The 24,408-nt window shown below is 37.6% G+C and overlaps 1 protein-coding gene, 1 long non-coding RNA gene and 1 other non-coding gene across 3 annotated transcripts; 2 read left to right on the top strand and 1 right to left on the bottom strand.

Annotated features, from left to right (window-relative positions):
- Positions 1–1,401: 1,401 nt before the first annotated feature.
- Positions 1,402–1,473, bottom strand: trnat-cgu (transfer RNA threonine (anticodon CGU)). The gene has a single exon. It is a non-coding gene; the product is annotated as a tRNA-Thr (tRNA).
- Positions 1,474–1,505: 32 nt separating this feature from the next.
- LOC107197206 (uncharacterized) lies at positions 1,506–3,341 on the top strand. Its single transcript, XR_001518438.3, has 2 exons — positions 1,506–2,067; positions 2,265–3,341. It is a non-coding gene; the product is annotated as an uncharacterized LOC107197206 (long non-coding RNA).
- A 4,774-nt stretch (positions 3,342–8,115) lies between these two features.
- suz12a (SUZ12 polycomb repressive complex 2 subunit a) lies at positions 8,116–24,374 on the top strand. Its single transcript, XM_007239896.4, has 16 exons — positions 8,116–9,118; positions 10,323–10,369; positions 10,461–10,525; positions 11,200–11,265; positions 11,617–11,666; positions 11,799–11,884; positions 12,155–12,374; positions 13,418–13,520; positions 15,329–15,434; positions 16,163–16,343; positions 17,130–17,218; positions 17,509–17,652; positions 18,591–18,748; positions 19,178–19,376; positions 20,561–20,640; positions 21,176–24,374. The coding sequence occupies exons 1-16, from the start codon at positions 8,956–8,958 to the stop codon at positions 21,438–21,440; spliced, it is 2,022 nt and encodes a 673-aa protein (XP_007239958.3). The 5' UTR covers positions 8,116–8,955; the 3' UTR covers positions 21,441–24,374.
- The last annotated feature ends 34 nt before the right edge of the window (positions 24,375–24,408 follow it).

Below are 24,408 nucleotides of genomic sequence, written 5' to 3'. Positions count from 1 at the left end.
TCCAAAACCAGTGTTAAAATATAAATAAACATTAATCAGAATTAGTTTAACACTGATGAGTTCAATTCACCAATTCTCCATTCACCATAATGACCTAGTCCTTTTTATGTTCAGTGTTACACCTTCCACAAACAGTTCATACATAATTGTGTTGTAAAATGTTTTAAAATATATTTTTATACACATAATACACAAATACAGAGTAAATATATTTTATTTTCCCAAAAAAGAATGTAGACAGTGTACAACCCAACCAATACACCAACTGTACACATACAGTGGTACTGTAAACAGGTACCGTAAAAAAAAAAAACTAACCTGCATCTGGCCACTGCACCTCATCCACATCACAAGCACTGTTTTCACTGAACAAGCAGCAGAGAAATACGTTATCCCCTAGCATGAAGAATCATAAAAAGAATCAGCTGTATTAATAATAAAATACTGTAAATACTGTGTAGGAGCACAAAGTATGAATACATTTCCCAAATAATTAAAATATACTTTATTTTTACAGCCCTACAGAACAGTTCACAGGCAATACTGTAGTACTGTACAGATGATATACCGTAGTGCAATTTTCTAGTGAGTAGATTAGATTATCTGAGAGTAGATTTCTTATCTGTTCTCATTTTTGAAAGTCTGGATGATGGATGCTACACTGTGAGCTCACCTGTTTCCCTTTCATGCTAAAGCTCTGATTGCTAATTGTAAATCCGTATGACAGGTGTTTTCCCATGTGAGGAGTCAAAGGGTAATTACCCTTTTAGGGTAATTAACTAAACGTTAAATAACAGTGTGTTCCTTGTGAAAACAAGAGATTTTCTTGATGAAAATTGTGTGCTTTGTTTAAAAAAAAGTGTGTTTTAAAGCTGCAGTTCGAGTGTAAAGCAGGAACTGTGCTTGTAGTTTAGCAGAATTGGTTTAGGGGGTTGATAGATGAGATGTTCTGGTCATTGTGTCTAAAACCAGTATTTATGTGTGAACAGTCGAGGAAAACTGCAACCCGTGTACTTTATTTTTTATAAAAATTATTTGGTTTACACTTCCATCTAGTGGTCATGTTGTAGAAATATAAAACTACATTGGCTCTTAATCATTAAGACTTTCCTAATAAATGTCAGTCTGTTGTGTTGTTTTAAAACTGTAGATTGCAAAAAATGAAACTGTAGTGTTTTTATTTTACATTAAAAAGGATTAAAATACAGCCGAGCAGAGTCTGAACCCCTTCAGTATATCTGCAGCAGTCACTGTTCTAGAGTGAGATCTGTACTATTGGATTACGGTTCTGAAGACAGTTCTGATTTTCGGTGGCTGATGCGAGTATAAAGTGTATTTATACAGTGCAGATACAGCTTTAGCTACAGCCTTCACTAAAAAGTCCTCATCCAGTTCCTCATAAGGCACGGACGGGGTTCGAACCCGCGATCTTCGGTTTACGAGACCGACGCCTTACCACTTGGCCACCGCGCCTAACGGCCTCAAACCCTGAAATCACGTCATTTCAATATACTTTAGCTTAGAATTATCGATAAAAAACATAAATAGAACCGCGATTTTTCTGTTTAAATAGAAACATGGAGATTCTCTCAGTGCGGAGGATCGTTTAGTCATGTAAAACGGATTTTATGATGTAAATAATTGACCCGCTAAGCTCATCACGCAGCGCCTTATAAATTAGTTTAAACCTGCAGACTGCGCTACTGTAGACTGATAGCAATCAGATTAAAATAGAATAGGGACTGCGTTATTGAGTCTGCGCGAAATAAGACAAAAATAGTACAGCAGCAGCTGATGCGCTGACAACACCATATTTCTGTGCCCACCCGTATTCCGGTAAGCCCCGCCTTATCTCAGCTCCGATTGGTTGATGGAATCTTTTCGGCGGAGCTTGGATTGGCTGGTTGATCAAACACGTGAGTATAAACCAACAGGCAGCGCTCTTTTAGAGAAACATCTAGCCAATCATAGCTTAGAGTGGGCGGGACTTGTCTGGAAACGAGTGGGAAGTGACCAGCCCGTGGAACGTGTAGCTACATTTATGAAGCAGATTTAAACAGATTTGAGGTGAGTTCAGCAAATATCTAAAGAGTGTAACGCTTATTATCTAATTTATAACACTTTTAATTGTCAAATAGCAATGGGTAAATGTTAACAACTGTACTTAATGCTTAAACAGACCATTTGTGTCTGTAGCGTTAGCTCAGCAGTCTGTTTACATCCATCTTTCACTGATTATAATAATCTGTTTTCTTCAATAACAGGCAGTGAAACATGGCTCAGAGCAGATATCTACACTCACCTACAGCCTGACTCAATATTCACCTCTATCTGGACTCATGACCTGCGGTTCACCATAATCTGAGTTTTCCAGTGCTGTCTGCCTGAAGCTGACAGTGCACCTGGTTAAAGACAGAACCATGACGTTAATTGTGGACATAGTGTGGATGGTGTGGGGAATTGGGGCCTATGTGTATGACTACTTTCAGACCAATGCCATGGAGGAACGCATACATACCCTGGAGAGTGTCCTCACCGTCCACCAGTTTGTCATCATGTTTCTCACAGCAAGCCTTGTCATATTAATTTCTTACCTGGTTTTTAAGAAACGCTGATTTAACTGCCATGCGCTCCAGGACCGGGCTGGACCTCCAGAGCACTGAGATGTGTCTCAGTGGTGTTCACAATGAAAGACTACTCCACTTAGTCCAAGGATGTGGAGATCAAGCCATAATATTAAGTGTGTTATCACTGAAATTAAAGCATAACTTTATTATTTATTATTAGTGTGGAGCCCTACAACAGGCCTGGTTGTATCTTATTGCTTGGCTTGTCTTTGGTACTACCACCTCACCTACTGTCATGCCATTCAGATGACTTCTAAGCGGAGCCTTGAGAGGAGGATTTTAGATAGGATTTGTGTAAATTTGTGAAATCAGGAATATTTTAACCATGCTAACTGGTCTGCAAGGGAATCATCCATCAGAGACCATTGCTCCATCTTACAAAGTCTCCTTAAACTGACTCAAACCTCATATTTAATAAGATAAACTCTAGATTACTCAATAACAGCACTGTAACTTTAATGCTATTAAGAAATCTTCTTCTTACACTAGTGGCTTTTTTCTACTCTTTAGTACGGGGTTAATATGTGTTTACACTGCAGTTACAGTCTGACATACACTAACATTTCACACCCACCCTAGATGACTTTGTTTACATCTAATCTGTTTAATATCTCAGATAATTTTACATGTCTTTCTTGATGTGTGATACACAGCGCAGAATTCTAAATGTTTGAACGAGAACCATGTTTGTTAGAATAAAGCTAATAACAGCTAGTGATGACTGAGGTGTGTAATTATTTTGTAGTACCAAATGTTAGCATTAAAAAAAATTGACCATACAAGAATTCAGGTCTTAGGTGTTGGAAGTATGCTAGAGGATAAGATTGCAAAAAATAAACACGTATTTAAAGAGATGTTCCCTATACATGATATACATAACTCAATATTTCATTTTTCTACGGTTCGATAAGTTGGCAGACCATGCAGGTATAGAGCTGACACTTTTTGATGGCTCACTATGTGCATAAAACATGCATTTATGAACTCCTAAGACCCAGAAAAAAAGTTTTAATATTTATTTTTTGTGGATTTTATAAACATTTCACGATTATAAAAAACAGAAACATGGAAGAAACAAATCTAAACACTGAACTCTTCCTCCAGAGATCAGAACCTCCTGGACAGAGCTGGTGATGTTGAGCAGTGTAGCCTATAGTACTTTGGAGGTTGTAAAAGTAAGGTAATATAAGAAAGTGAGCAACTCAGTGGTTCTGGAGCAGCGCTTCCCAATGGGTTTTATTGTATATATACTGTTACTGGTTTATACTAATTACATCACAGCTTATCTGACTTATCAACTAACTGAGAAGCCTTTGATAAGGCCAGCTGAGTGTTTTACAGCAGGAAAACACTAAAACCAGCAGGACAATGTTAGCCCAGAGCCTAGCTTAAAAAACACTGCAACAAGCTGTTAGGGTGTTTAAATAGAGAAACCGGTGGCTGTTCTACACGCTACTCTATCGGTATGAGCACTAATCAAACTGGTCTAACACCCTGCTTACAGCATACTGACAGGACAGTTAGATTTTCAAACTTAAGTTCAAACTTTAACTCAAATGCTGTGTGGGTCTCATCCAGCCTGTTCACCAGGGTATGTTTTTACGTGGATGTGCAGCTTTTCAGCCCCTTTTGACCATCATGGACCAAACAGTTGTCAGAAGAAATTAGTGTTTATTTGGACTTTAGAGTGGCAAAGCAATGTTTGTTATAGCGCAGTGATTTGTTTATCTTAATAATATTCTGATAAAGTTTGGGTCAAATAAATGTGATACGACCAGAGCTCAACAGACAATTTAATACCACTGTTAGCCAGCTAGCATACTGTGTACTGTGCTGCTGTCTTGTGTCGTCAGTTCAGTGTGCAATAGCATTAGCTTACAAGCGGAATTATTCTAATTACATCTCTTATATGATCTAGTAATTCAGTGATGTTCAGGAGAAAAATGTATAGAGTTCTGAATATATTTATTTACCACAGAATGTAATAGAGCCAATTTTTGTAAAGCGAATACATTCTATTTATTATTTTGTAGGAGATATAATCGCCCTCTACTGGGTTGACATGTTAACTTAAGTGATTTTTTTAAAGTTGTATTGCGTTTCTGTGTGGATAAAGATATTTTTAATAAAGGAGACAAAAACCTGCGTTTTTAAAATATCTGGATTTGTGCGGATGGGGCGTCAGACTCCTAGAAATCTGGTAAGTCCTCCTGTGATCTTTTACCTTCATACTTTACTGTATGGTGCTCCTCTACTTCATGTGCTGACAGCTCTAAGTTTGATTTCCCTTCCATTATTATGAGTAAAATCAGCCTCACCCAGGAGCAAGTAAAAGCCATTTTTGTTCTCTTGGCCACACCCCCACTACTAAGGTATCATTGTACAGATTAGAGTCGCAAGCAGATTTAAAAATTGTACTTAACTGTGTTAGACCTGAGTGAAACAATCATGCTCAGATATCATTAGAATCAAGCAAAGCTTGAGTGAACAGCTTATGCCAGTAATTGCAGGATGATATGAGGTGTATTATCAAGTAAATGGCACTACTTTTAGGTATGAGGCTAAGGCAGCCACATGGGTCTCCGAAATAATAATCTGTTATATATCTGTATAGATAATTTTTTATGTTAGCTACGTGTATTTTAACTTTGAACATTGAACTCAATTAAAACAAGGATAGGTGGCTTTTTCTTTCAGTTTTGTTTTACCAGCAGTAGGTAAACTCTCAATAAGTGTAGGATTATAAAAATGCTTTTTTAAAGTATTGTTATAAACAGAACTATGTTTGTCACGTTAGCTTAAGAACCAATATATTATAAATATAATTTACTTGATAAAATTTGCCATATTGCAGTTACTAGAACACACTGTCTATGACTACTCAATAGCTATACTTGAGTAGAATACTTAATTCAAAGCTTCGATTATGGTAATTATCTTACACTGCACTCAAGCAGTAAATTCATAAAACCATAAACGATTGACTTCACTTTTGAGACCATGTCCGCTTATTTAAACTGGGCTTGCCTAAGTAGTATTATCTTGGCAACCTGACTATGTTTTAGCAGCGGAAAAGAGGTCATGGTATACTTGTAAAATCAGACTAAGACTACAAGTGATTGTGAACCAGCAGAATGCAGAACTTCTAGCCAGGTGAGAAGAGCACAGTCTTGAGGACACGCACATTTACAAAGCAGATTTGAGGTGAGTTCTACTATAATATCAACATTTATAATGGGTTATTGGCTAATTTATAACTATTTAAGAATTTACATATATAGTACTACATATATACACTATACACTATATATACAGTATATACACCCCTTCTTATTGAATGTTTTTTATTCTTAATTTGCATTATTTTCTACATTTTAGATTAATATTAACATCAAAACTATGAAGGAATGCATATGAAATTATGACATAAACAAAGAAGTGTTAAACAAGCCAAAATAGATTTTAGATTTTAGATTTTTCAAAGTAGCACCTTTTGCTTTGATGCCAACTTTGTTCACTCTTGGCATTAATCTCTCAACTTTAATTTCATGAGGTTTGTCCATATGAGCTGAGCTCGTTACCTCCTTCACTCTGCGCTCTACCTCCTTCCAAAACACCTAAGGTTTTATGTCAGGTGTTTGTGAAGCATATGTGTTCCTTCATAGATCTTAAGTCTATTATTAATCTAAAATGTAGTGAATAATATAAATAATAATAAATAAAGAAATATTAAGGAAAATGGGTCTTTTTTTGTTGAACAGACAGTGTTTCAGGCCTGTTTCAGATGCCTAGCGACCTCGCCCTGGATACACGTGTAATTCATTGCAGAACTCAACTTTTAAGTTCTGTCAGTCTCTAAATCACTGTAAATCTAGCCAAGACTGAACCATGAAGTCGAAAATGGATGCGATGTGGAAGCTGTGGGAAATGGGGACATATGTGTATGACCGCTTTTACGCCAGTGACATGGAGAAGCGCATAAACACCCTGGAGCATACCCTTACCCGTGCCCTGCATGTACTCTTTGGAGCATACCCTGATTGTCTATCAGAATGTCACTATGTTACTCACAGTAGGCCTTTTCATGTTGATATCCTACATCATCTTTAGGCAACACTGACTACAAGCAAGCATTTCAGACTGGACCTCCAAAGCTGTGAAATGTTTCTCCATACTGGTGTCAGTGTGTGCTGCTGTGGTGTACGCTTGGATTCTATGATCACATTATAATACTCAGTATGTTATTATTAAAAACAGTCATTAAAAGGGAGGAGAAGCAAGGTCTGGTTTTCTTTTTTACTGCCTATATTTCTACCACCTATTTTTTTTTTACAGAGGTGGTAAATAGCTTACAGGTTTAGAACTATATTAATTCCACATTGCGGCCACTAGCTTTGTTTCCTCTCTAGAAGGTCCTCTCTCTATTCGACACTGTAATACTGTTTAGTCTCCTGCTTTTATTTATGAGATATTTTTACCGTTGTTGTATGATGTGAATTGTCTTGGTAGCTAATATATTAATTATATTCATATTTTGCACTTGTTAAAGGCCATTTACTACACTTTGTAGTAAATGGTTTTAACTTTGCAATTGAAGTAAATATATATTAAAATATATTGATAAAACTGCACTAATTACATACCTTGTAATGAACTTTGCAATTGGGTCAGTGTTCTTTAAACATTGATGATATCCTTGATATGCTTAAAAAAGTATATTGTTAATAGAATACATTTTTATGTATGCAATAAAATATTGTCATATTGCCCATAGTGCTTTATTTGTCTAAAGTATATATACTAAAATTATGCGTATACATTCTGAATTAGATAAAATTATCAAATGTTTTAGATTTTATATTTGTATGTATGGGAATTAATTATAAATTTAGTTATTAGAGCATCATTGTGGATATACATATTATTATAGCTTAAAGCCGAATATTAATAACTTGCGCTTAGAATTTCTGTCTGGATATTCGTTTTGTTAAAACTTCAGTTTTAGGATAATCTCCATCACTCTGTATACAAATAAATGTTGTTTTAGATTATTGTGTTTCCATCTAATTATCTAAAAGTCCGAAATTCTGAAAGGTTTTATTGAAAAACAAGTAGACATGAACCACATCAAACACTCCAAAAGGTCAAAGAGGTCGTAGCATCGTTGTTAATCTGTGTATTTACTATTGTAAACTCTCTGGTTTGTTTGTTTTAACCTTTTTGTGAGATAAACAGTTCAAGAATGAAAGCGTTACAGTAAGTTATGCATGAATTATTTATTGTTTCTGTATTCAAGAAGTTACAGTTGAGCGTGCCATCCGAGTCCTGCACGCGGATTGGTTGTACGTTCAGACTGACCATTGTGGCCAATCCCGAGCGTCAATACCCCGCCCCTTGCCATGTGTCCGGGATGTATAATCTGCTGTCCAATCGCTGTGCATGAGGGGAGTGGCTTAGTCTGAATCCGGGTGGGAACGCTCGCGCTACCGAACTTGCTGCGCGCGTGCCGGTTCCTGGTGGAGGTGGGCGGGATTGTGAAGTGGAAAAAACGCTCGCGAGAGGAGAAGTTTGAAGTTTTCTGATATAAAATATCTAAAATATAAAATAAGCTCGTATTAATGATATAAAGGCTATACATTCTTTCTCCGGTCAGTTATTAGATCACCCCTGAAACGGCTTTGTGTGTTTTCCGGCGGTGCGGTGCGGTGCTAACGTTTATTATTGCCGCCGGTGGCTTTTTTGAAATCGCTTATGCTAAGCTAGCGCAGCGGTGATGCTAAGCTAAGGCTACTGCGTCTTCCGTCGGCTGTGGCCGGACTGCTGTAGCTCCTCTCGGGCTCCCTCCTCCAGCTGCAAGGCCTGGACTGTGTGATCCAGTGATAATATAACGTGTATAGGTTAGAGAGCAGTCAGACATTGAGTAAAGCACCGCTCTATGAGCGCCGAGAATGAGTTCGAGCAGCCGCTAAACTACTAACCTGATCGACCCTGCCTCCTTTCCGGCTTCAGTTTATAGCAGTGAAGTTGGGCGGCTCGGCGCGTTTCTGTCTCTTTATTTCTGTGTATTTCTCCCGGCCGGACCGAACTCTGATGGCAGGTTCGATAGAGCGCTGTTCCTGATGCTGAAGCGGACCGGATCCCGAGCGGGTTGATGTTTGTTGTGCCCGGCTGAAGGAGAGAGAGAGAGAGACAGAGCGCGTGAGGGAAGAAGCCGGTGTCGCTGCGCGCTCCTCTTTGTTCGGTGAAGGAGCTCCTGGCCCCAGTCTTTCCGGTTGTTCGCGCTTGCTTGGAGATTTCGGAGCCGTGTTTGGAGGCTCTCTGCCCCAGGATGGCACCACAGAAGCACGCCTCTGACCCCGGTGCTGGGTGCAGATCCAGCAGCGGCAAAACCGCAGGAAGCCACCCGAACTCCGGCCTCATGAACGCGGCGAAGAGACCCAAACTGGAGCAGATTCAGGCCGACCACGAGCTCTTCTTACAGGCGTTTGAAAGTAAGTTTTAATGGGGGTCGTGTGGCAGTTCCCTGCACACAAAGATCAGTGTTGTTTCAGCTAAGTTTATGAGGAAACAGAGGGTCTGTTTCTAACAGTACAGCATGGTAACATGGTGTAGGTTTTCTTATGCGGGCATATTTCAGTGGGGTGGACAAACAGTCTAAGCTTTGTTTACTCTGAAATAATTAACTCAACATAGTTTACCAAAATCTGAGTTACCCTTTTAAAACAGACATACTGCAAAAGGATAAAGGTACCAATTTATATCTGCATTCTGTACTGTTTCCAAACAGGGCCTTTGGACGCGGATTTGCATACAGATAAAGGGTCTTTGGTAATCTGCTGTGTTATTTATAATAATGGTGATGTTTTTGTTAATTCCGTATTGGAACACAGGGATAGAACACGTGTTTGAAACCACAAGACACGTGCTTTCAGTGTCCTGTGTGCCCTTATGTTTTATCATCCTGTTAACCTAACCTAGCTAACTAGCTGACTGTTCACAGCCTGTGACAATCTTACTCATGTTTGTGTGTAAAGTTTTTCATGGGTCTGTTTTGCTCCATCAAACTCCTTTTAAAGTAGATGGTGACCAAGCAGTGTTCATATATTATAATGTTGACCTTCTCAGAGATTAGAGCTCGACATATATGGACATTTTGTGGCCTTTGTAGAATTAAGGAGATGACGATTACCAATGATGTATCTGGTATACATTAGTGTGCAGTTGGTGTCCGTTTGTTAATATTAAATACAACTTTTAAATTAACTATTTAATTTAGCTTTTAAATCTCATGTGGCTGTCAAAAACTGAAGATCATAGTCTCAAATAATGAATACTATAGGCTGCTAATGCTTTTAGTTTCTTATTCTTTTCTGATCTTTCCCTGCATCAGTTTTTATATTTTGTAAATTTATATTTGCCTCCCACCCAAGCTGATAGATGCTTTGTGTGTGAATTTCAGTTCTTTTCTTTAGTGTTGCACTTTTAAGATAAAATATTTGGCCATGTATGTACAGAAATTATTTGGGTGCTCATTGACTCCTTGAATCAGTGCACAAACAACAAAGAACTAAAATACTTATATGTTGCGTCAGCACTGTTTTCGCTGAGGCAAATTCATATGTTGTCATGTTATGTCGTAATTCTACCAATATATGTTAAGTGCTGTACACAACTTTTTTATTTCTTTCTTTGCAGAGCCAACTCAAATATATAGATTCCTTCGAACAAGGAACCTGATGGCCGTAAGTAGATTATGAAGGAACAGTGTGTCATTATTAATGTTTAAACTGACAGTCAGCAGCGAGTCTTACCATTAATTTTTTGCCATTCCAGCCCATTTTTCTGCATAGAACTCTTACATACATGTCCCATCGGAACTCCAGAACTAATGGAAAACGGTAATATATAGAGTTTGTTTTCAAGTTGTCTGTTTTGGCATTTTTTGCTCCAACACCTTAAATGCACTAAATAAAATGCACTAAATAGACTCAAATGAATACTTTTAGCATGTCTGTGAGCATTGTGAGCTGTGCTGTACAGTTTTTGTTACTATAAATGGTATAGAGCTCCTTCACAGCTTGGGCTCTAAGAGATTTACTTTTCAACATATTTTTATTGTTTATGTAACGGTGGATATTAAAAAAAAACTTTGTACAAAGATATTACACTATTTAAAATTACAGTTTTAGTTGTACTTTCAGTATTTAAACACTGTATGTTTCTTTACTGTAAGTATTTTCAAAACTATACTTCAAAACTTCTTGTGTATTTTTGGTACTGTAAGAATGACTTCACAAAAATGTCATAAAGTAAGTCTATTTTATTGCTGGGATACTTTTGATTCGTGGCAGTGTTTGAGACTTACATTCAGAAACATTGCACCTAAAAGTGTACTTTTGTCTTATAGTTTGATCTGCCACCATATAGAGTGTCTTCAGTTAGAAAATTTGCATATCAAGGCAAATCCACTTTAACTGACAAAAGCTGTAGTGGCACTAAGAAATGTGCATCAGTGTAAAAACATTATAGAGTGTATCAGTGATTTAAGTGTTTTCTCTCTTTTCTGGTCCAGAAAAGGCTTTAACGTAGATGATCTGCTTTTCAAAGTGGATGCCAAAATGGAGCAGGACCCACACAAGTAAGTAATACCTACACTTAAAGTTGCTAAATTATTATGTTTCTTATTTGACATGGATGTTTGATGTTTTACATTTGTTGATGTGTGCTCCAGTATGTTTTAGCCTCTTCACACCAGAACTGTCGCCTACAGCCCTGTTAATATATGGTATATGTAGAGTCTGTTTATTTATGTTGTGGTTGTGGTTATTAAAAATAGTTTGAGTGCCCATCCTTACTAAAAATCTATAGCTTTGTGTCACACTAGCAAATTTGGTTGGTCACTCAGTCCTGATTCATGAAGATTGTCTAAACTATTCTGTTCATCTTTTTGTCTCTCCAAACTATTCTGTTCATCTTTTTGTCTCTCCAGTTTAGCCTCCCACTTACAACTCACCTTTACTGGATTTTTTCATAAAATTGGTGAGAACCTCTGCAGCTCATAAGCCTGTAGTGTTCATTTCTTTTAGCTTGTGTTAAAGAACATAACTGGTGATAAGTTGTGATAATTGTTCTAACCAGCATTTTACTTTTTTATGTTCTAATGTGTGACAGATAAGAACTGCCAGAACTCAGAAAATGAAGAGAATTCTGTCTCATTGGAGGTGCTACTCATTAAAGTCTGTCATAAGAAACGGAAGGTAAAAGCCTTAATATTGTGACATAACAGCTAAATATATTTTATTGCTGTGTTATCATGACATTGTTCACCCCTCCATCTTTTACATTTGTATAGACTTCATTTTACACACATGAATGGATATTACCATACTTGTAAAAGCATACTGTTTCAACAGTGTACTAAATAATTTGTATTTTGGTCGAGTACGTGCGTTTGGCTGTTTTAACGTTTAGTGGATTATCTCTAGAACCCCTTTCAGGCCCCATTTCCTTTGATCTGTCTTCCACAGGATGTCAGTTGCCCTATTAAACAAGTGCCTACAGGTAAGAAGCAGGTGCCTTTGAACCCAGACAGCAGCCAGATGAAGGCAGGCTTGTGCCCCAGCATTGTCGTTTCCAGTCAAGAGTTTGAGCCCAGTAACAGCCACATGGTGAAATCCTACTCACTACTGTTCAGGGTCACCTGTCCTGCAGGGAGGGAAATCAACGGCCTGTCCAGCAGAGAGACCAGTAAGGACATGATGTATACTTTACCTGATTACATAATACTTTTGTATAGAGCAAGGTCCTTCTGAGCATGTGGGTCCAGTATGTAGTCAATGTACTCCTGAAGTACTTCTTAAGGTAGATTAGTTTTAAAATTAAAACTGATTAAAGTGCAACCCTGCCACAATAGATATTGTCACCTTTTACCTAATAAAAATGCAGAGTATTAATACATAATATTATATTAATCCTGTATTGAGTACCTTCTTGGTCATTTTTTTCTTAATCATGGCAGTTACAGAAGTATTTATTTGATTTTCCTGGTGCCAAAAAAGCTGAAATTGTGGTGTGAAATGAATATTGACTGTTAGAAAGGGCAGAAAATCTAGATGTAGAGATTCCAGTGGCAATACTGTAGGAGGTCCCTAGGCATGTTGACAACAGGATTAGCAGTAGTTTTTTTCAGTAGTTGGTAATTCAGTTGTTCTTACATAGCGTGTTTAATCATGGTGAGTTGTATACACATTTTTTAAAAATATATCTGTATTTTATACCAAGATTATTGAGCCTCTGCAGATAAATTGTAAAACATTACAACTGTTCTGTGGTGAAATAGCTTTTCCACACCGATCCACTTAACACTGGTGAAGACCAATTTTTTTATTTATTTATTTTTTGTTAGGTGAGTGCGGTTGTCTACCATTATTTTGTACTTAATTTCCTGTACCGCATGTATCAATAAAGTACATTAATATTATGTTCTAGCATAAGCTATGATAGTTTATTTCAAGGATAGATAAGAATAATCAGTCCAGGCCTTTTCATATTCCTTGAACATTAACGAGTCAAATATATTAAGAAAGCACATATATAAATTAATCATTATCTGTTTTTCCTTTTTATTGTTAACTACATCTGAAATTAGTTATTTTTATTTACATGCTTATGAGCTTGTTTAATGAAGCTGCATTTATAGACTGTGATGTAGACAGTTGTAACAACTGATTGTCAATTGGCTGGAATCAATTTTAATAATGTTGTTTACAGAATGTGTTTATTTTCCCCAGATGTTATTGATGAGGTTCCCAGCAGGAAGAAACGTTATTCCTCCCATCGGGATGATGGTGAGACAACATTTGTAGCCCAGATGACTGTGTTTGATAAGAACAGGTATGTCCAACGTTTTGTAATGTTCTAAAAAATCAACAGCAGATTTACAGAAGGAGAAACAAATCTTACATATGAGGCCAAAATATTAGATTTATTGAGGAAAATGTTTCAGTATTTCACATCTGATACATGTAATATTCTTCTTGAGTATGTTAACTCTTAGTAAATAATGTGAAGGTGAAAGTACAGGCAGGTGTTTTCAGTCCATGGGGTGATAATCAAGTTTTAGTGGGTACCGTATTAAGAATAGTCATTTTTGTGCTGGTGTTTGATAACATGAACAAAGGTGAATTCTGACAAAGGGTTATTAATGTCCATGCTGAAACAAGTTTAACATTTTTCTGAAGAGTTTGGACATCTCCAGTCCAAATCAGATGGACTTTGTACAAACCGGTGAAATTTAGAACCATTATTGCCTTTCCCAGGAGTGGTCGACTAACAAAGATGATGCCAAGTGCAAGCTGTGTAATACGTTTGTGTGGTCACAAAGCAACCCAATGTAACTTTTAAGCAACTAAAGGCCTTTCTTACATTGGATAATGTCAGTGATTTGATTTCACCATCAAGAGAAAACTGAATAAGAACATTGCTGCTCGTCTGAAGTTTGCTAAATCTCTCACTGACACACCAAAAGGCAAATGAAATATTTTTTTCTCGACTAATATGACCAAAATAGAAAGTTTTGCTTGGAATGAGAGATATTTGAAAAAAGGAATGCTTCCTTCCCACATGAAACTCCTATCCCATCCTTAAAAAAAAAACTCTGGTGGTAGCATCTGGGCAAGTCTGGGCTTGTAACGAGCTGAATTTTGAGAGAATGTTGGTCATACAACAAGATAATCATCCCATATGCTCCTCATTTGCGTAATTCTAAGTAGGTATCTGTAATGACAAGTACAAAGAATTCCTGTACTGTATTTATCACACTATAAGGTGCACAAAAAGGAGAAGACTTTAGGTGTAATAAAACATGATGGAGTACCTTTGTTGAATAGCTCACCTCTGTTTTCCCGCAGCTTTTTGAGATCCAGCAATTTTGTGTAGTTTGTCCAAACTCAGTATTATACAAGAGTTACAGTTGAGTTCTCCAGCAGTATTAGCATTATTTGCTAACCTGCACATTTCCTGTGTTATAACAAGTTACGTGGGACAAACCGCTAGCTAATATCGACCTGGCTTACCGAAACAGACAGGGTTCCTCAGTGTGGCGCTGTCTGGGGGCATTAGCCGCTAATCGCAGCTAGTGCTAGCTGTTAGCTGCTAATGCTGCTGCACCCAGCCTTAGTGAAAATCTAAGCTTACTGTAAATAAACAGAAGAGCTTTACTCAAACATATAAACAGTTTTCAGTAGAGAAATCTATGTAGATTAATATCCAGTGCTCATTTGACTTTACAAGAAAATGTTTTTTTAAGAATTACAGTTTTTTTACTTTACTTAGCTTAGCCACCCAGCAGCAAGACCTGCTGAATTAGAAGGAAAACATGTAATGCACCTTATAATCCAGTGTTCCTTATGTATAAAAATTGACCAGACAAGAGACGTTTATTGGTAATGCGCCTTATATTCCAGTGAGCCTTATAGTTCTCAGTTGGAAAAATGTTATTGATGCATCCCTACTAAAAATCTAATATCTAATATTTTTCCTAATTTAATCTACTTGTAGGACTTCAGATAAAATTCTGAAATTTTAGGTCAAAATTTTGCAGGAATATTGGAAATTCTAAAGTGGTAGCTTAATTGTAAGCACCACTGTATGTAGTTTGTGTTTTATACGTTTTAATACTTTATTCCATTCTGTTTTCACAGGCGTCTGCAGCTGTTGGATGGTGAATACGAAGTGTCAATGCAGGAAATGGAGGAGTGTCCTATTGGCAAAAAGAGAGCCACATGGGAAACCATTCTTGATGGCAAGGTGTGTGTATTGATGATTGTGTGCAAGTGGGTGATAAATTATTTGTTGAGTTGATGTTACTTCTCTTCACCACTTGCACCACTGTTAAATCTGTACTAGCTGTACTAATTTTACATCAGTATTATTCGTGTTGTCTATGATTGGTTTTACTCTTTTGGTCATCCCTGTACAATGATTTTTTTTAAATTAACAACCTTTGCTTGCTGTATTAAAATTTAATTTACAATTTACAATTAATTTACTACTTATGGTCATATGGCCCATATCTTAGAAAAGACTTGCAACTTGGATGTGTCCTCTGTTTAGGAGTGATAGGAGATGATAGTAATACTGTTTAATGCACATACCTCTTTAATCATATTCAAGGTTTATTTTCTTTAAGCAGGGTACTTAATAAGAGCTGCCTAATCATTCTAAACATGTTTGCGTGTTTTGTTTGTCCCTGCTCCCCATGACTTGTACTTATTAGAATTACTGATGCTATCTAAACAAAACATTATTTTATCACCATCCACTATAGGTCTTAGATAGATGCTTGCTGTCATTCTTTGGGATAATTGAGTATTTCAATAATTTGACAGCATATCTTTAGATTCTTATCTTGGAACATCTTAATATAAAAAGTTATTTCATAATTTAGTACTTAAAGTAAAAATTTTTTTTTTTTGTGAGATGGCATGTCAGTGTTTAGTTGTTTTAAAGTTTGTTCTCATCTTGTTTTGTTTCAGTGGGTGCCTCCGTTTGATACCTTCTCTCACGGGCCAACTCTGCAGTTCACTCTGCGCTGGACTGGTGATTCAGCCGAGCGCACCACAGCCCCAGTGGCCAGACCGCTCGCTACGCGCAATTCAGACACCAGTGGTGGGGACAGCCACAGGCCTAGTGCCCCCAAACCTCCTCAGGCAGTAGGTACGTGCAACTCTGAAAGTTAATCTCTGTCAAGGTTACTGCTATAAATAGCCTTTTTATTATTACTGTAAATCAGGTAAGTCTGGTTCTAAACTTTAACTTGGCACTTGTGAAAGCTGTTTGTGCTGTTTATGGAATGATTTTTGAATGTCAACAGCTTTGTCACAGGCTATGTAGCGTAGCAGAGGGAATGGTTTATTAATAAACTGTTTACTGTAACCTTACGTAAACATTTTTGCTCCTGATAAACAGCTTAATTCTATTGTAATTCTTATAATGCAGTAATATCTAATCTACATAAGGTTGTTTTAATCATTTTTAATGACTTTGATAACCATAGAGTATTATTAAACCAACGTGGTGTGATTATTAGTATTTATTATTATGATTATTATTATTATTATAAGTAAGAATTATTAAAGACTGTATGTGGCTCTAATGTGTGCTGTCCATTTTAACAGAATTGTCTGTAGTCCACATAATTTGATCATATGCCAAAATAATACTGACATGGTGTCTAATATCAAGTTTAAGAATTCAAAACTTATACTGTTTTCTTAACGTCAGACAGTTCAGCTGTTGTCACCGTTGTGAGTTCTTCCCTTTTTATGTACTTAACATGATGTAAGATTCAGAAGAGTTTGGTGTTTAAGTATCTGCATCCATATATATTAATATGTTACTAATTTTGCCATTTTTGGTCTGTAGTCAAGTGTTGAAAAAATGTGCTTTGCTGATGTAGCTTGTTTCCAGTGTAATCTTATATAAATTTTCCATGCTCTTTAGCTGTTAAAGATCCAGTTAGCGCAGACATGCCGGTACGGAGGGAGCAGGTCCACATCGAGCCTCGACAGAAACTACGTGTCTATTATCAGGTAACAAAGCTTTCAGAAAATGACCGATCTGACCTGTGTGGGTGCGCTGTTCTGTCTGAGATTTCAGCTACAGGAATATCAGAAGCACTCAGAACTTCCTGCAATTCTGCAGTGAGGTCGTCTGTGCTGTTTTTGGCTATTGGATAGTCAGTATAGGGTGTGTGTGGGGGGGGGCGCGGGTATTGGAGAGTGCACCTTCCTGAAAGGCTGTTGTGACATTTAGCTCTGACCTTTCCTTCAGGGTTTAAGTGTCATGCTCACATCTGCATCTCTGTCTGCTTCCTGGCTAGTTCTTGTACAACAATAACACGCGACAGCAGACTGAGGCCAGAGACGACCTGCACTGTCCCTGGTGCACGCTGAACTGCCGGAGACTCTACAGCCTCCTCAAGCACCTCAAACTCTCCCACAGTCGCTTCATCTTCAACTATGTGGTGAGTGTATACACAAGTAGCAGAATGAGTAATAAATGTCTCTGTGCTTCTTAAGCTTGCTTATATATCTGTGCAGGGGTTGGATATTTGACAAAACTGCAAGTTTTTATGAAACATAAATATAATAAAATGTCAAGAAAAGTCAATTTTTTGGTTTATGTTTATACATAAGGTGCACCTGATTATAAAGCAACATTAGTAAGGATGCCTACATCGAAGTTAACAATAGTGTCTCTATTTTTACCTCTAGTTAGCATTTGCCTCTACTCCTAGCACTAGCCGAGTTAGCCGCTAGTAAATGCAGCCTGATAGCGTTACATTGAGAAACCTTGAGTGTTTCGATAACCCAGGGCTCTATCAGCTCTATCAACAATTTGTCTCACATAGCTTATTTTAACACTAAACACACAGGCTACTGTCCGATATACTCACCTTTTGAATGGTGAAAGAGCTAGTGCTGCGCTTTGTAGCTAATGCTAATGCTGCTGCACCCAGCCTTAGTGCGGGAGAAACTTTACTAAAACTCACCTTTTATACCACTGTACTACAATGCAGTGGCTTTACTGCTCCTTACAACCTGAAGGAATTCATACATAAGGCGCACTGTCGATTTTTGGGATTTTAAGGATTAAAAAGGAGCCATGTAGTCTGAAAAATACAGTATATTGCATATGAATTTATAAAATCATTTTAAAATGATGCTGAAACTTTGAAACTGCATAGATTTCGAGGAATGGAATGCTGAAAAAATTAAAACGGTGAATCAAATGAAAACCCATTTCTACAGTTTTCACAAATCAGTATTTTCTTGTATAGGTCTAGAACAGTGCAGAACAGTTTAGATTTGCTTAGATTTAGATTGCTAAACCCTTCCAAAATGATTTGCCTTGTTCTTGATGTGCATTTATTTTCTTTCTGTTTTTCCTCCTGCTGGGCAGCCTCACCCCAAAGGAGCCAGGATTGATGTATCAGTGAATGACTGTTATGATGGCTCATATGTGGGAAATCCTCAGGACATCCACTGCCAGCCTGGCTTTGCCTTCAGTCGTAACGGCCCTGTCAAAAGGACCTCCGTTTCACATGTCCTTGTCTGCAGGTCAGCCCCTAGCTGTATCATTTCATATGTTAATGTAATGTCTCCCATATTTTCACTGTTCCCAGATAGTTCTGCCTTTATCACTGACACTGTTGTGTCTCAGAGCGTGTGGGGGTGTTCAGTAATCTCTAGACCTGCTTATGTGGTTTCTGACATTGTATGACTCACTTATCTATAAACACATGCATAAGCTGCATTGATTGTAACAACAGTAGCAGCATTCTTGCAGCAGAATGAGAGGCTCTAGATTGTGATAGTGACACAGTGAGATGAGAATGTGGGAATATTAGCTGTTTATTGTTGTCATATATTTATCTTTTTTTGTCATATATTTTATCTTTTTGGGAGCCTCATGTTCAGTGCTATTAGCTTTCAGTGCAGTACTTATCCATCTCTGTTTGTGGTGTGACCATAATGGTGTCTCTGCAGGCCCAAGCACCCAAAGCCCAGCCTGTCAGAGTTCTTGGAGTCGGAGGAAGGTCAGCTGGAGCAGCAGCGCACTTACGTCAGTGGACACAACCGCCTTTACTTTCACAGTGACAGCTGCATGCCTCTCAGACCACAGGAGATGGAGGTGGACAGTGAAGATGAGAGGGACCCTGATTGGCTTCGGGAAAAGACCACCATGGTGAGGAGCAGTAAACATGTTCAGTCTGAAAAGCAAAACGTCAACGACTGTTTACTCCTGATATTTGCATGGATACATTTGTATCTGTATAGTATCTGGAAATACTTTGCTGGACGATATGGCTAAAATTGATATCACTATATGTTTCTTAAATTCAGTCGATACAATAAACAATATAAATCCGATAGGGAGCTCAACAGTATAAATGCCACCATCTGTGGTGTAGCTACATCATCACATGCTAGCACTGCCAGGCTATGGAAGACTGTAGTGTTCTGCTGTTTCTGGTTTGCTTAAATGCAGTGATATGATGCCCGCTTCCTGGAATGAACATCAGTCAGTAACAGATGCTATACATCTACTACCACCCTAGGTCATTTTTTGTCATTTGATGTAAATTTATTCACCTAAAATGTTAAAGATTTTATAGGAGACAGTCACATGTGCCAGAGCTTATTTTTAGATATGCATGGGCTTTTCAAATGTGTCTTATTTGTCTGCGAGATTAAGATATTTCACCATGTTTTGATCAAAATTTGCTAAGTAAAGTACAAATAAAATAAAATGGTTCGAATAAAATAAAAAATGTTCTTTATTGTTCTTGGAATACATGTGTAAGTAAACAAGCTGGGTGGACTGACTGGCTAATTGGCGATGCTAACTGTATGGAATTAGTTTGATGTGAAAAAGATGGATGTGTTTATGCTGGTTAAAGTGGTTATGTCCTGTTGATTGATATATTTTGTGGAATATGGCTATAGTTCACTGAAGTCCTTAGTTATTACCCTCATAACACTGGAATGCAGCTGTCGGCCCAATGCTTATTAAGCTGACAGACTGCTGGTGTCAGTAGAGATTTACTTGCAATTCTAACTGTTTTTCCAAGATAAAATATTCACAGTTTTCTTAATTAATTCTGTGGATATCAGTATGACGTTACAGCGCTGAGTAAGTAGAGCACGTTCTGCTTTTTGGTACGATGTGTATTTAAATCTGTACGTTACCCTGGTCTTCCGCTATTAGTGTCTGAACAACCGGCATGCGTTTACTGGATTAATGCTCTTGTGCAGATTTTGAGTGATATTGAAATATTGAAGTTGGGATGTGTAACAGTAGCGGTTACTGTAGTCATTTTGTCTGTTTTTGGTGCTTGTGTGAGACACTTGTCATTCTGTCTTCTGTAGCAAATTGAGGAGTTTACTGATGTCAATGAAGGAGAGAAAGAAGTGATGAAAATGTGGAACCTCCATGTAATGAAGCACGGGTATGTATAGGTGTTCCTTCCGATTAAGCTTACTATTATTTTATTACGGGAAAGTGTTTTTATATTATATTATAATATATGTTTAAGTTCTTTTTTTACTCTGGTTATCCTGGTGCCTTTACAGTTTTTTTATGAAGGAATAGTTTTGCAAAAGTCAAATGGACTTGGAGCATCAGACACTAAAACCCAAATACTGTATGCAAAAAATCATACAGTGCATTATATAAAAAAAATACATGCAGATAAAATACAAAAAAAAGAAACATGGGATAAGTGATGAAAGTAAAGGAATTTGTTTTAAGCTACCTGCAATGCTTTGTGGAATTTCATTACATTATTAAATATGTTTAGTATAGTAGTTCTTGAAAGTATTCTAAAGTTTACAAAGAATCTTTTTTGTTGGAATGTTTGTAAAAATATATTTTTAAATGTCTGTAGAGAACATTTTTAATTCTGGAACTATAGTAACTTGGCTGTGTTCTAACTGGTATCTAATTGATTCATCTCTCTCTCTTTGTTTTCCCTCTGCCATCAGATTCATAGCAGACAATCAGATGAATCAGGCCTGCATGCTCTTTGTGGAGAAGTGTGGCTCCACCATCATTGAGAAAAACCTCTGCAGAAACTTTCTTCTCCACCTGGTCAGCATGCACGACTTTGGCCTGGTGAGCACCATGACTATTGATAAGGCGATGGCTCTGCTGAGGCAGGGTCAGCAGCCAGGCAGAAATGACAGTGGTGCATATGATTCTCCTGGACAGGCCAGTAGAGCGGCGGAGTCTGTGAAGACGAAGGCCTGATTAACTTCAGACCTGGGATTGATGTCTCGTTTTGGATAGAATTTCTGGACGCATTCCGCTCAGGCACGGAGTTAAGGGTGGAGGGTTTGGTTGCCGGGTCGTTTCAGAAGGAATGGGAAAAGAAAACTTTGAAGTTGATGGAAAAATGACATTTTTCCATTTCTGACGTCTCCATCTCTGACGATGCCAGCTTACTGTATTTTAACCACAGATCAGCTGAGTAATTGGAGCAAGAAACTGAAGTTTTGCAGTGATAAGTCTTCAGTAATCATCTTACAAAATAAATGTTTGTTTTTGTGACCTCTGGCTTCTACCCTGAGAACTTGATATTTACTCGAGAGCTTTGGTGCTCATTTATGTTGGTGCCTGTTTCAAAAGACTTTTGGAAAGATTTTTAATATATTTCAAATAGCTTGTGGGAAAATTGACTTGATTCCTCTGCAGCGTTTGCTGCTGACATTTCCCTCCCCCTTGGGTTTTGTAATAAGCTTTTGTTTCTGATGTTGGTTCATTTGTTGGTCAACATTTTCTAAACTGTATGGAGGGTGCAGGTATCAGACTCTGTAACATGGGAGTTTAGTCCTGGAGGGGCCAGAGGGCAGTTTTCTGTTTCAGTTTGGATTCAGCCGGCAAGCTAATCACCATCAGCTTCTCAAAGAATGAGTATAGTGTGATATTAAAGAAGCATCACTGATGACTGAGCCCAAATTCAGGAGATCAAGACATGTCCAGTATCTGAGGTGTGCTTTTTAGGTTGCAATGGCAGGCTAATGTTTACAAACTGAATTTGGACCATCTCTGATTGTGTGTTTGTACACATTTGCCCCAGAAAATATAGAAATCTGGAATTAGAGATTAATTATGTATATGCAAATTTCCTCTCCAGATTGTTTTTATTTTAAGAAGCAGCTTAGAGGAATACTCCACAATAGAATCTATATTTTGCGTCTGTACTCTCTAGATTCACATTTCTCTCATAATAAAAGAAATTAGACAAAATCTAGAATGAACCACATAAAAAAGGGCAAGTTTAATAAAAGAGGTGCAATGTGTAGGCAGTTGCACTGTGCTGAAGTACAGAAACTCATTACATAATCAGAAAAGAACATGGACCTGATTTATTATGATAGTTCTTCATATTGTATAGCCCGATTTGTGTTAATCAGCTGAACACTACAGCTGCAGTTGCAAATTTAGGGAGTTTTCTTTGTTTTAATGAGGAGCAGAAAAAACAGCACTTTGGGTCCTCCAGGTCTGGAGTAAAGTGGAATTCAGCTTAAATATGTTTTATAATGTTTTTCATAATGTTAAGAGTGGGAGTTGTGTGAAGTGGTTTATTGAAGTGAGTTCTTCACAGTAAGAGTGAATGAAACTAGGCTTCACCATGGCTGCAACAGTAAATTCTATTTATATTATTTACTATCCAAACCCACCAGTGAGCCTACAGGTGTCTTCTGAGTTTTATACAAGATATTGATGATGCCAAACTGACGGCAAATCTGAACAAATACCTTTTCTCTGGGGACGGCTTTGTTGCAGAACACCCCACATGTATTCTTTAATATTTTAGACAAAACAAATCTACTAGTTAGAACTCTGGTAGAACATGGTCTCAGGTACCGTGTGTTCACTGTTCATAATCACTTGGTGAGGGAGCGTCTAGAGTTTCAGACGTCTGCTTCCATTCATCACTGATGTGTACCATTCTGACTGAGTATAACGGATCGTTTCACACCAAACCTGCCCGGAATGACTGACTGACTTTGTTCTAACCTTTTAATTATGCAGATAACTTTCTTTTTTTTTCTGAGAGAATCTGTTGAATTTTTAAAACCAGGTTTAGAGGCAGGTTCTCATCAGTCCTGGGTGCTGAAAACATGAGGACGAGTGTCCACCAGAGTCTTAAACAGTACACTGAAACCAGGTGATCTGTAACCACAAGACACATATATACAGGGTATTTATGACCTACATATTGGAGAGGGACTAACAAAGCAGCCTCCAGTGAAGGGAGGAGACCCTCCAAACATGTTTACACTTTTTCCCATGAATACATGGACTTCAGGCAGGGTTCAGGCTTTTTAATATGTGTACGTTTTAAGGTGTACTTTTTTATAAGGACTTTAGCAGTGCAGGTTTAGGTCTGAAAGCAGTTTTTATTAGAGGCAGCTGTCTGATAGCCATTAGCAGGCTGATTCTGCTCTAGGTGGTCTGTCTTTTTTTTGTTTGATTAAAACTAGAATGCAGTAGTCTGATGATGCAACTCCCTCTGAGCTCAACAAAGCTTCTTTTCCGCCGCTTCCTTCTCCTTGGCAGTAGATCTGTGCTGCTATTTTTGTGCAGTCACCTTCTACTTCTGTTACTTGCCTAAAACTGGCTGGAGCTTACTTTCTGCTCTCCTGTGTACATAAGCTACGTTTTGGTGAAAATGTTTATCGTGTAATAAGAATTAGTATTTTTTTCTCCTTTAATAGAATTAAGTTTACATACCAAAGGGATTGACACTGCTGCAACTTTTTACCTTAAGGTTTTTAATACTTGCTGTTCCTGGTCTTCACCCTTAATTCCCAAAGGCAGTGTGCTGTTTTAGAGGGAAACAGGAACGCTTCAGGACTTTGCTTTGCTTTAGTTTTGCTGAAGCTGTATAGTTTGAACAATGCTGAGGAGGCTGTTTTTAGACCCTGTGGAGTTCTGACTTTACCAGCTCAATGCTCATCTATGCTTTCAATGCCTCAAAATGGAGACCAGCATCATTTGCACACAATGTGGTTGGCCATATAAAAGTGAATGGAATTTTTTTTTTCCCTGTTGGGGGGGAAAAAAAACTTTACGACAAATTGATAAATGGCCAGCGTTGTTGAGGTTGGTGCTTTTGCTTTTCTGATTTGAAATAGTTGTTTTTCTATTTAAAATAAAGATTTTTTTCATGATTAATTTTGTGTTGCTTGTCCTATCATAAAATTAGAAT

The sequence above is a fragment of the Astyanax mexicanus genome, chromosome 19, assembly GCF_023375975.1.
Source record: "Astyanax mexicanus isolate ESR-SI-001 chromosome 19, AstMex3_surface, whole genome shotgun sequence".
NCBI classification, from domain to species: domain Eukaryota; kingdom Metazoa; phylum Chordata; class Actinopteri; order Characiformes; family Acestrorhamphidae; genus Astyanax; species Astyanax mexicanus.
The sequence above is the reverse complement of the archived record's forward strand: the minus strand, read 5'-3'. Positions and strand labels throughout refer to the sequence as shown.